The sequence below is a fragment of the Papio anubis genome, chromosome 4 (assembly GCF_008728515.1).
Source record: "Papio anubis isolate 15944 chromosome 4, Panubis1.0, whole genome shotgun sequence".
Lineage (NCBI taxonomy): Eukaryota > Metazoa > Chordata > Mammalia > Primates > Cercopithecidae > Papio > Papio anubis.
Window position 1 is genome coordinate 8,862,951 of NC_044979.1, and position 12,821 is coordinate 8,875,771.

The 12,821-nt window shown below is 56.7% G+C and overlaps 1 protein-coding gene across 4 annotated transcripts; it reads right to left on the reverse strand.

Annotated features, from left to right (window-relative positions):
- Positions 1-5,145: 5,145 nt before the first annotated feature.
- LOC101012338 (zinc finger and SCAN domain-containing protein 2-like) lies at positions 5,146-12,418 on the reverse strand. 4 transcript variants are annotated; one of them, XR_002521232.2, is made up of 3 exons: positions 11,606-12,418; positions 9,086-9,990; positions 5,146-7,433 (listed from the first exon to the last, which is right to left on the reverse strand). XR_002521232.2 is itself a non-coding variant. In XM_021936410.2 (3 exons), the coding sequence occupies exon 2, from the start codon at positions 9,960-9,962 to the stop codon at positions 9,351-9,353; it is 612 nt and encodes a 203-aa protein (XP_021792102.1). In that variant the 5' UTR covers positions 9,963-9,990; positions 11,606-12,418; the 3' UTR covers positions 8,821-8,932; positions 9,308-9,350. The 4 variants fall into 4 exon arrangements, 1 of the variants encoding a protein (XP_021792102.1); XR_002521234.2 differs by having other exon boundaries at positions 12,068-12,174; XR_002521233.2 differs by having other exon boundaries at positions 12,031-12,135.
- Between the last annotated feature and the right edge of the window lie 403 nt (positions 12,419-12,821).

Genomic DNA, 12,821 nt, shown 5'->3' on the forward strand with positions numbered 1-12,821 from the left:
ATCGGGAGCTCACCGTGTCAGACACTGGGGGCCTCAGGCCTGCAAGATCACGTTCACACCCTCAAGTTACACATGCGAAAGTGAACCAGAAAATGATGCACAAATATGATTTGTCATTGACTGGAGATCAAGCCAAAAACACATGAGAAACTAATCTCAAGAAAATGGGAAAAAAGGGAACACAGGGCATGCAGGATAATTTACCAAATGACAAGTTTGCACAGCAAAGTATGGGCTCTGAGCAGAGAGAAACCATAGTGTAGTAGCGAGGCAAGCCAGAGAGTGCCCCGGGCCTGTCCGTAGACATCCCCTCTGAGAATAACACTCACCATGCCCTTGTGAATAAGTCCCTGGGATTGATGCTTGGGACCTCTGTCACTCGGGCCATAGCTGTGGGACCAGGGCATGTGCCCCAGCCTAGGGAAGCCACCTCGAGGTTCACAGATGACACAAGCAGAGCCAGGAGAAAGGATTCTGCCTAAGAGATTCCTTAAACAAGACTGAGCAGCCACAGTACAACCTCCCTAGGGGTCCGCATGCGGCATAAGGAGAGGCGCCTGCAGAGAGCAGAGTGCTGAGGAAGCTAGAGGAAGAAGAAGGTAATTCCTATGGAAAGGTTCATGGCTGCTGGGTGTGGCGTTCTACACCTGTAATCCCAGCACTGTGGGAGGCTGAGGCAGTGGATCACTTGAGGTCAGGAGTTCAAGACCAGCCTGGCCAACATGGTGAAACCCCACCTCTACTAAGAATACAAAAATTAGCCGGGTGTGGTGGCAGGTGTCTGTGTAATCCCACCTACTCAGGAGGCTGAGCAGGAGAATCACTTGAACCTAGGAGGTAGAGGTTGCAGTGAGCCGAAATCACACCACTGCACTCCAGCCTGGGTAACAGAGCGAGACTCTGTCTTTAAAAAAAAAAAAAGTTAGTGGCTGAGACCCCCATAACAAAAGCCAGGTCAACAAGAGAACAGCATACAAATGTATTTACTATAAATTTCATGTGACACAGGAACCTTCAGAAATAAAGACCCAAAGAAACAGGGGAAACTGTCTGCATGCATAGTCGTGCAGACATGTGATTGGAGGATAAGAGGGTGTGACTTATGCTAATAAACTGGGGGACTTAGCAAGGCCTGTTTATTCAGATTCTTCCTGGGGTCTCTGTAGGACACTCCTTTTCTCCAGGGATAGGGAGGATGCTTCTGGAATGAGGGTCTTATGACCTGCTTTAGAGAAAGATCCGAGAATTCTTCTATGGTCTGCTTCGGGGGAGACAGGCGAGGGGAAGGGGAATGTCGCCTTCCTGATTCTGCTGTTTTCTTGATGCCAAGGTGCTATATTTTGGGGTGGCAAGTCCTGAACCCTGTTAAAGCCAAGAGCAGTGGCAGAAAGGAGAAGAACAGGCATTGGCCATGCGCAGCAGACCCCATCGGCGAGCACCAGGCCAGAGGTGGGAAAAGCAGCAGCCAGTGTATCCGGCGTTGCCAGCCTGAAATACGGTTTTCACGATCTCATAAAGACAGAACCCTCCCCAGCCCCTGGGACTATATATAGTCCATTCTCCCTCCAGGATCCCCACACACTTCCTCCTGCTCCGTAATTTCCGGGAGCGCTCACATGCAGCGGAAGCTGTCACCTCCGTCCATCAGCCAGCGCCTCTCCCACCTCTCAGGATGCCTGTGCGCCATCATGTCACCCTCTCCAGAAGACGCTCCATCCCACACATGGACAGAGTTTTCACTACTCCTATAAACTCAGGTTCTCTTGAACCCACATGCTTTAAACCCAATCTCAGGGGAGGGGACCCTGCCATCCCCCAGCAGGTTTCCATGTGCCAGGGGAAGGATCAGCTCAGCCCCTCCCCACAGAGAGATTTTCAGGTCCTTCCCACACCCCAGAGGCCCCTGTCCCTGATGCTCTGCCTTACGACAGCCTTTTGACAGTGATTGTTATGAAACAGGAGAGCGAACACACCGGCCTGAAGTGTCTGTGTTTGAGATGCTTTCCAAGTCCAAGGCCAGTGCAAGAGTAGCAGTGCGTATTTGTTTAGCATTGGTTTAACTGCAAAGGCCTGATGACCTTCCAGAAACAAAGAAGTTCCGCTCCAAGGGGACTTTCTGTGTCTGCTGCTAGAAACCGCTAGCAACTGCAGTTCTCCTGCTTGAAGAAAAAAAAAAAATCCAGTTTCAGTTCACCAAGCATCTGTACAGAGCAGAGATGGTGGTAGCCTAGCACAGAGCAAAGCCTGAGTCACAGGAATGGTGGCAAGCCCGGAGGAGCAGGAGCAGTGTCCCAGGGACCTCTCCAGCCTACCCTGTGAGGCCTGGCCACTCAGCCAAGCTAGGGGGTCACCACCCAAAAGAGGCCCACACAAGCAGTCGGGGAAGCATCAGAGAAGAACCTGAGGTTGGCCAGTGCACCCCATTCATTTCATGTATCAGAAACTGAGCCTCGAGATGGTAAGGACCTTGGCCAAAGACATGTGATCAGACTAGACCCCAACCCTTGACCTGTGAATTTGACTCTTGTCCCATGTTTCCAGTGGAGAGGGGCTTCAGTGCAGCTGGTGAGGGCCACCAGCATTTAGGTCCTCTGACCTGGCCTCTCACCAAGGAGATGGTCACCTCCAGTCCGTTCATCCAGCGGCAGCTCACTGAAGGCCCAGAGGTAACCAGTGTCATAAAGAACTGCCAAAGAAAGGGGCGGGTCATGATCTACTGTGTGCAAGATGCTTTCAGCTTGTGTTCTTCAAAGACCTTGCCTTAGAGTGGGGATCCTAGATGTAGAGCCTGAGACAGGATTCTTGTTCAGGCAGGGAGGGTAAGAATTGCCAGGGAAGGGCTCTAGAGAGGGAGAGTGGCAGGAAGCAGCACAGGGCAGAGACAGAAGCCAACAATGTTCCCCCGGGAGAGGAGATTCAGTCTGATCCCTTTGTGTGGGCAGTCATTTGCCAGGGGCAGCCCCCAGGCTGGGCAGCTGTAGGCCATCAGCAGCCCACACTCACAACCACTGGAAGGTGGCTGGGCTGGGGCTCTGAGAGCATCACAGCAGGTGTCTCCACCATGGGCATGATGAGAAAGGTGAGGCTCAGATGTTAAAGAGGGTTGGGCACAGTGGCTCACGCCTGTAATCCCAGCACTTTGGGAGGCCGAGGTAGGTGAATCGCCTGAGGTCAGGAGTTCAAGACCAGCCTGACCAACATGGCAAAATTCCATCTCTACTGAAAGTACAAAAATTAGCCAGGTGTGGTAGCATGTACCTATAATCCCAGCTACTCGGGAGGCTGAGGTAGGAGAATCACTTGAACCCGGGAGGCAGAGGTTGCAGTGAACCGAGATAGTGCCACTGCACTCCAGCCTGGGTGACAAAGTGAGACTCCACCTCAAACAAACAAAAAAAAAAAGTTAAGGAGGCCTTAAGGAGGGTGGAGATGGAAACGGGAGAGGGTTCCCAGACAGCGGGTGGAAGAGCCATGCTGTGCAAGCCGCCTGCTTCTGTGCCCAGGACTGGCCCTTCTCTTGGTGTTTCCCTCCTGGACTGCGTCTATACCCCAGGAAATTTCTATACAGCCAGGCTGGGCAGGCCAGGTCAGGATGGGCCCTGCTGATGGGTGCGCCAGTCCTGGAGGGTGGGGGTGGCGGTGGCTGGTATCTGGGCCCCGGGACCTTGTCTCTACACCCCAGGAGCTTGCCTAAAAGGAAACCCCCGTCATTGTCCTCCCGGCAAGCAGCAGGGCCAATGGAATGTCTGAATCAAAGGCCCTCCTTGAAGGGCAATGGCAAAGTGGCGCTGGGTCTGACGGCAGATGCTGACCGCCTGGGATCTTGCGCACATGCAGTTTCTGATTAGAGTCTGGGGTGGGAATTGCAATTGTCGTTAATAACTCCCAGGTGACACCAACGCTGCTGGCCTGGCCTCTCCCTGCACCACCTCCACCCCGTCCCCGTAGCAAGAGTGTGGGTCTGCTGCCTGGAGTCCATCGACCTGTCTTCTCGTCTCTGGTTTTCCTCTGCTGAACAAAACCTTCCCACTCTCAGCACGTGGACTCTAGGTGCAGCTGAGCCCCCTCGGCCATGGGTGTGCGTGTGACAAGGCCTTTCAGAACCCTGCACTCCCCTGGTCACCGAGACGGGTCTAGTAATGGGCACTAACCCGATTCAGGCCAGCAAGAGTAGGCCCTCCGCTGTCTCAGATCCATTAGAGAAGGACTGAAGCTGCCAGGCAGAAGGCTGAGCTGCCGGCTGCTTCTTCCTGGCTGGGTCCGTGTGACCATCGAGTCACTGTACTTTTCATTTAGACGAGCTCATCATTTCCTTTTTTGAAATCTGAGTTGAACACAGAGCCCTGCCTGATTCACTCCCAACATCACCCACCCATGTTTCAAAGGCACAGTCCCTAAGTTCCTTACTCGCAGGACCCTCCTGGCTGACAGAGGCCATGGAAGAAGTCAGAGTCAGAGGGCGCAGCACAGGGTCATGGTGCCGAAGGGAGCCCACCGCACTCCAGCCAGGCGTTCCATTGACAGGAGGGAAGTTACTTACCCAGGTCTCATGGCCACCTGGCAGCAGGCAGGACAGAGGGTCAGCTGTCCAGAGCGCTCTGCGAGAGGTGGTCTGCAGCCAGGTCCTACTTGGGGGTGGGGGGGCCAAGGAGGGACAGTAGAGTCTCTGTGCTGCGCTGTGCACTTGCATCCTTTACACATCTACTTGTTCGCTCCTCACAACTCCATAAGGAAGAGAAGCAGGAGGGGGACTAACATCAGGAGGGGTGTGTGTTTGGCTGAGACCTCCCGTTGGAGATGGACCAGCACAGAGGCCTGGTCTCCTGACTCAAGTACTCTTAGCGGTCCACTGCTCAGGCACTGAGGGAACTGTCAGATGCTTCTCGGCAAGTCTGGCCTCACCGTGGGCTGAGCAGGCAGCAAGGGCTGCAGCCCCTATATGTGTTAGTCAGATGCAAAGAGAAGTCACTGTGCAGGTGCCGGAAGCCTACAGCAGCTCATCACTGAGGCTTTCATGTGTGTCTTCTAGGGTCTTTGGTTACCAGGCAACCTTGAAACACAATTCCTCAAGAGATGATGGAGGCAGAGACAGAGGCCACCACCCTGCTCCCCACTAAGCCCCAAATGACCACTCCTTACACTAGCTGATGTCGAGAGAACATTTATTTCACTCAGTCAGCTCCCGCAGGCGTCAGCGACCTGTAGAAATAGCCAGGCTGGACGACCACTTCTGTGCAGTCCTGCAGAGCCGAGGGGAGGGGTCCCTGATGCTCCCACTGCCCCAAGGAGATAAGAGCCTGAGGCCTCCGACATCCACTTTTGGCCCAGGGGAGCCAGCCCACAGCCCAATAAAAGGCACCCTCGAGTTAACTCACATACCCTCTCCCCACGTGCACTGCCCATTACCGGCCACCGACAAGCTCCGGCGCTTGAGGCAGTCGACAAGTGTTTCCTGAGAGTTAGAAGCCCAGTTCGGTGCTAGACCCTGGTAGGGCTCAAGAGGAAATGACAGTTCCTTGCCCTCAGGGAGCTCACTGTCTAGTTGGGGACTCAAAACACACAGGAGACTGGAGCATCTGTGGGACAGCACGCAGTTTGGGGGCGGGGGCTCACACAGGGCCTGTTCGGAGAGGGAAGGATGAATGTGGGCTGGGTTGTTTGGGAAGCCGGGCCCCGTGGATCAGAAGGGCTTAGCTGGGTAGAGAAGAGGAAAGGGGACATGTCCGAGCAATACAGGGGAAGGCACAGAGGCAGGAATGAGCACAGCACAGTGATGGGCAGAGGGGGACACAAACTGCACCATTAGCAGAGAAGGAGTGTGTGTGGAGGTTTCCTCTAGGTCAGCGAAGGATCAGAGCCAGATTGGAAGCTCCTGGGGCTGGGAGCACCTTCTCATTCTCGGATCTCCCCCTGAGCCTTCCGCTATTCCAGGGTGAGGCATACAGTAGGATGTAAGAATGTATGATCCAAACGGCATCGAAGACAGCAAGACTCCAGTGCAGGAATCCACAGGCTGCCCTCCAACCACCCTGACCCAAACCCATCCCAGCCCTGGTCAGTTTTGCCTTTTCTGATGTTCATTCTGGGGAAGCAAGTGAGAACTTGCGGCTTCCAGGCTGACTGGTTCAGGTGTGAAGATGGGAGGAGTCCTCTCCCTGCTGCCAGCCTGGGCCCTGTTCCCTTCAACTGCACTGCTGCACACTCAGAGAACACACAGAAAGCTCCTCCACCGACCTCTCCCCCTGCCCAGAGCCACAGGCACCAGGAGCGAGGCCCTCATCCTCTTCCTCCCTAGCCCACTGGGTTGAACACTTGGCCAGCTGGGAGGCACCGCTGACTGGGCTTGGTTGGTGGAAGCAGGATTCTTTCTCCCTGGGGCAGACTCAGACCAAACTCAAACTCCCACCAGCGTCCACAGCAGTCCAGCTTCCCCTGAGACCACACAGTGAAATCAGAGCCCAGGCCAGGAGCAAAGGGCTCCTTTGTGGAAGCCAGCGGCCAGTCAGGCAAAACAAGAAACACAAAACCAGAAGAGAAAATCTAGCCCAAGGGACCTCTGCCAATGTCTGGGGAAGGGAAATGAGGTTCCAGAAACCTGATGCATCATTCTTTAGGTCTGGGAGAAGGGACTGACTAAAAAGGTCTCCTCCTCGGAATTCTTTATTCCTGAACAAGGAAAGGAGGCTTGGCCAGGGGGAGGGAGGGGCACTACTTGTACAGTGGCCTTGACTCGGGGCTCAATGTGTGACAGGTAAGGAAAGGGCAGCAGGTGAAGTCCTCAGGGCTGAGGAGTCCAGGGATGGGTTTCATTCAGGGAGTCCAGTGGCTCCTGAAATTGCCTGGGGTTTTTGAGTCTATGTCAGTTACCTGTTTTCCTAGGGAAGGTCCGTAACCTTCATCAGATTTTCCGAGGGCTTCGTGTCTCCGAAGTGCTAAGAAGCACTGCTCAGAAAGGAAAATGAAGCCTGCAGGTTTCATTCACATCTGGCAGAAGGTTTTGCCTCTAGAACCAGGTCGGCCACCAACTTGCTGTGTTAGCTTAGACCAGTCACTTCCTGTCTCTGAACTCTAGCCAAGTGGTGGACCAGGTGGGGGCAGAGAAGCCAGCTCTCCACACAAGCAACATCCTACCACCAGTGGCAGACAGTGGGGGCCTGTGGCCAGGCAGCCAGGATGAGGTCTGCCCCAGCTGCGATTCCCACCAGGCCTGGGGAATCTGTCCACCAGAGCTTGGAATCTGCCACCAATTCCAGTCTCCAACCAGTCACCTCCACTGGTCACCGCAGTGCACCTCTTGAGGCAGGTCTTCTTACTGGATGTGCCCTCATGCCCAGGTGCAGTGCCAGCCAGGCCCCCACGGCACCCCATTCCTGGTCTCCATGTCCAGATGGGTCCTGCACCTACCGGGTCATAGGATCCTGCCCACTCCGCATCTGTCCACAAAAACAAAGAGATCAGGATCAGGTGTGGTGCCATGACATGGCCCTGCCCAGCCACCCCTCTGGGGCTAGGAGGGAGCGATCAGCTGGCCTACCCTGAATCTGTCCTAGGGCTTGAATGAATGCTCTTTGTCCCCTACCCAGCGCTGCAAGGATTACTAATCCCATTTACAGATGAGACACCTTGGGTTCAGGGCATTTTGGTGACTGACTCCAGGTGTCCCAAGTCCCTGTTTAATTTCATCTTTGCCACCAATGCTAGTCTACAGCACCTGGGAGTAGAAGGGAGAGGACAAACAGTCTCTGAGGAGCCATAGCCACACAGCACCGAGGACAGGCAGAGGGGGGCAGTGGGGAGGGACGAGTCTCCAGCACCCAGCACAGGACTGAACATGCAGGTCCGCTTGAAGACCCAGCTCCCTTCCTCCCAAACCACTCCCAAGGATGCCATGTCCCCTTCAAAAACCCATACCACCCCTGACACCCCTGCCCCAGCTCCTATCACGTGGCCCCAAATCCTCCCTGCTCCATCGTCCACTTTTTAGCAGTGGAGCTAAAAGGTTCTGGGATTCAGAAACCAAAACAAAGCCCTGCTTTCCACCCACTGTACCACCAAGTACCAACTGTGGTGTAGGCAAGCTTGGCAAACCTGTTTCCTCATCTGCCAAAAGGCTGAAGAGGCCTGTGCCTCAGAGCGCCAGCTTGGAATCACAGGTCCTGGCTGCCCTCTTTCTCATTGCCAGAACTTGGCCAGGCCTCTTAGCTGGGGGCCTCATGTTCTCTTGCCCAGATGACCCAAGCCCCTCGAGGCTCCAGATCTTCCCACATCAGTCTGCCCTCACAGTGCCGCTGATTCTCCTCCTAAGGCCTAAGTCTGAGATCATAGCACTCATCTCTTTAAAAATCTCAGGGTCCCCGCCCCCTGACCACGAAGTCCTCTGTAGGGCAAACCTCCCCTTGGGACACCTGGAGTCAGTCACCTTGACTGACACCGCCTTGAAAACACCCTTCTACATACTTGCTCTTCCTAGAAGAGCATTTGTCCCCATGACCTGGTTCAAAGCCATCAAACTCCCCTGGGTGACAAAGAGAAGCCAGTCACCCTTCTCGGTCTCACCCCAGAGCACTTTGTAGGTTGGCCCCACATCACACACCGAGTGTAAGCACCCCGTGACAGGACCTGCGGTCCTCATGTGTGTCTCTGGGAGAGCCCAGCGTGGCACAGTCAGTGGCACACGGTGTGGCAGAATCAACTAAGGCTCTGTGCACCAGTGACCTCACCCTCTCTCATCCAGTAGCTGCAATATATCCCAGCGAGGAAGAGCCCCTCATCTATATCCCCAACTTACAGATGAGCAAACTGAAACATGAAGTGAAATGACATCTCAAGGACAGCAGAGAGTGTGTACAGGAGCCAGGAGGCCTGGGGGCTGAGGTTGGGCGTGGGGATTGTGGAAAGTGGCCCTCTCCAAGTCTCTTTCAACTCTGACATTCTGGGGATGAAGATCCGGTAAGCAGCTTGTCACAGAGAAACCTACAGCCCAGGACCCAGACCGCCCCACCTGCCATCAAGAATTAACACCACCCACCCCACCCCCACCACCCCCAGCCCTGAGAGGGGCTCTGGCCAGCCCCGCAGGTCTCACCCGCTCTAGGCCGGATGGGCCAGAAAAGGAGAACCATGGCAGGAGACCGAAGCAGCTGTGCGCAGCCAGCCAGACGGTCCCGAGGGAGGAACACAAGGGGGCGGCCGGAGCCTGGCGGCGGCCCACACCTTCAAGAGCCCAAGCCAACGCTGCCCCTCTCCCGGGATCCCATCCAGAGAGGGAGCTGCGGCCCAGGGCCATCTCCAGGGGTCGGGGACGCACGTGCGGGGCAGGAAGCAGCAGTCGGCAGCAGGCCCTGGGCGCATCATAGCACGCGTCCTAAGTGGGCCGCCTGGCCCTCGGGCCCGTGGCCGTGGCTGCGCTGATGGGTCTTGAGCGAGCCCTCGCGTGCGAAGCTCTTGCCGCAGCGGGGGCAGAAGTAGGGCCGCCGCTCCCCGAAAACGCCGGGGCGGCGCGGGTGGGGCGCGGGCATGCGCGCGTGGGTGCGCTGGTGGTTGAGCAGGAAGCGCGACTCGCGGAAGCAGCGGCCGCACTGCGCGCACTGGTGCGGCTTCTCGCCGCTGTGGATACGCTGGTGCGTGAGCAGGTTCTGCTTGAGACTGAAGCAGCGGCCGCACTCGGGGCAGGGAAAGGGCCGCTCCCCGGTGTGCGTGCGCTGGTGCACCTCGAGGTTGTGCTTGACGCTGAAGGCCTTGCCGCACTCGGGGCACACGAAGGCAGCCCCGCGGCCCGACCCGGCGTGTGCCTTCTGGTGCCGCACCAGGCTGGGCTGCTGCGAGAAGGTCTGGCCGCACAGCAGGCAGCGGTACGGCTGCTCCTCCGCAGGGTGGTGGATGACCAGGCCTCGCTCGTCCCCCAGACCCTCCTCCCCGTCCCCCGCAGGGGACCCGCCCCCGGAGGACGCCAGCTCGGTCATGGGCACTTCCAGCTGCAATCACCAGTCCCTAGGGAGACAGAAGCGGGGGGGGGGGGCAGAGAGAGGGGTCGGGGGACCCGAGAGTTAGCCAACCCCCAGCCTCACCTCCCACAACCTCCACCTTTCGCCCCGTTTTGTTTAAGCTCAAGTTCCCCTGCTGGGAATTGGTGTTCTTCCTCCACTGCCTTTTAAGTACGGCCTACACTCCTTTCAGGCCCTTCCCAAGGGCACCTTCTCCTAGAAGCCTTCCCCGACCTTTCCACCCCAGGCTTACACCGTGTGACACAACCATGTGGCCCTCACTCATCACACTGCACAAGGGTCAGTCATGCCACCTCTGTCCCCCGACTCCCAGCACCTTAAGGACAGAGCTGCCTTCTTTCAGCCCCAGCACCTAGCACCATGTCAGCCAGCCACACAAGACACTGGACAGATGGTGATGAGTTTCAGTTAGGAGTTTCAGTTTCAGTTTCAGCTAGGATTTTCAGTTACCTTCGTCTAGATATGTCTTATCCCTCCAACCAGATCTCAAGGACAGAGGGAGGTAGGGAAGTGCACCCCAAACTTGGAGAAAAGGGTGGGATTATCAGTGATTTAGAGATATTTTTGCGAAGCTTAAAACAGGAAACAAAAACACAACCCTGTAAACTTGAAAGTGACCTCAGTTAACATTAAAGGCAGCAGCTCTTTGTTTATCAAAATGAGGCATGTGTTCAAAAGGTTTCCAAGTCACTGAACCAGGGTGTGGGCTCCCAGGGGGACTGGTCTCAGCGTGATTCCTCTTGGTATCCTCACAGCAAAGCCTGGCCCAGGGCTGAGCAGCACACTCAGTGCCCAGCCAACACCCCCAAACCCAGCTCCCTTCATGCTGGTTCTCCAAAGGATCCTCTTCCCAGGGTACTGTATTCCTCTTAAATTGTTTCCGATTGTCCTCACAACAGCTCTGAGAAAGGGGCGGAGCAGGGTTATTGAGCCCCACTTTAAAGTTGGGGAAACTGAGGCTCAGTGAGGTCAACATACTTGCCAAGGTCACAGAGCAAGGGGAGCCTGGACTAGGCCTTAAGTCTCCTGCCTCACTGTTGAAAGCTCTTTTCAATGTACTAGCTGCTCAACAACTAAACACTCCTCAAAACACACACACACACACACACACACACACACCCCACTGCCACCATCCCAGCTGTCACAGAGCCATGCATTCCAAAGGGCCACTTCTCCTGTAGAGGTACTGTCTACGCTCATCCATACTCCCACGACCCCATCAGGGAAGCCGACTGAGTGTTCCACTGAACCTCCCCGAAGGCCTCTCTTCACTTCCAGCCTCAGCCAACCTATCTGCAGAGTGAGGTCTCAGAGCCACCTCCTCTGTCTTCCCTACCCTCGAGGCCAGGGTGGAACTGACACCCTGGGGAAGGAGACAAGTCCTACTTGCAAGAGACCCCACCCACAAGTCTTTTCCACAGGCAACTGCACTGACATTTGCAAAGACAAATCATCAAAGTCCCCTTGGCCAATCTCAGCCTGGCCCTGTGACTGGGCAGCCTCCTCACTCTCCCCAGTTATACCCCTGACTGAGGCCCCGCCTGCACGTCGAGAGGCCCCCCGTCTCTCCCCCAAGTTCTTTCATCCCATGCCACACTCACAGCCCAGCTGAGCCCCTGCTCCTCCGGTCTCCGGCCGCAGCTCTTTTCTCTACAGTCTGTGCTGCTCAACGCAAATACGGTAACTCTCCCGCAGCGACTCCCGTGCCCCTTCTCCCCGCCCCCATAAAGACAGCAAGCCTCCCGCGACGTTGCTTTTATCAAATAGCTGCATTAATCGGGAGAGCTGACCCCACCCCACCCGACCTCAGACACAACCTTGCCAACTTCTGCGGCCTGAGCAACCCTGGAGAAATATGGTAAACTCTGCGTCGCAACCCCACCCCCACGAAAATACGTAGGCCTCCACCCTGCTGCCGCAACCCACCCCGCCCGACTGCAAGCCCCAGCTCCCGGAGGGAATGAATGCAGCCCACCCCCAGTGGCCGCAGCGCCCCCCGCGGAACCACGCAACCCTGGATAAATACGTAATTAAGTCGCGGCGCTCCCACTCCCGGAAAGGACCTGCGCGGGACCCAGCAAATACGGTAGCGCGCCCGCAGTGACCCGCCCTCGAGGGTCCGGCTCTGGCCTCGGTAAATACGGTAACCTCTCGCCGCGGCCCCAGCGCGGCCCCAGCGCGGCCCCGCGCGGACTCACATGGCGCCGCCTCCCGAGCCCTCCGTCTCCGCTGCAGCGCCGCAGTCGCCGGCGTCGCTGCAGCCGCACAGCAGCCCCGTGAGGCTGGGAGGTCTAACTCTCCGGCAGCCCGGCTGGCGGAAAACGGGGCTGCTAGCGCTGCGCCCGCGCCCGAGCGGCGACCATGCGGGGGCCGGTTCCTGGGCCTGAACGTCCGATCCGCCGATCCAGACATTCCCCCTTTCGGGATTCCCTGAGGCCCGCATTCGGCCTCATCCCTAAATAGGCACCATCCCTATTTTCCTAATCCCAAGGCCAGGCCCACAAACCGCCCCCAGCGACCAGGAGAGAGGGTCGGACGGAGACGCCGGCCTTTCCGCGAGTAATATGGACTGAGCGCCGGAGCCCGGCGGCGGAGCGGCCCGGGGCGAGGGTTTCAGGACTGGAGACAACAGTCAAAGGGGCCGAATGGGGGAGCTGCCCTCGCTGACAGTTTTGCTGAAGTCTGTCTGACTGTATGGCCTGGGTTATATCACTAAGAGTGACCAGAGGGAAAGGAAGAAGACATCTGGTCCCTACTGGCCACACCTCCTCAGAACGGAACCCGCAGTCAAGCCAGAGATATCCCATAGAAGAGCAA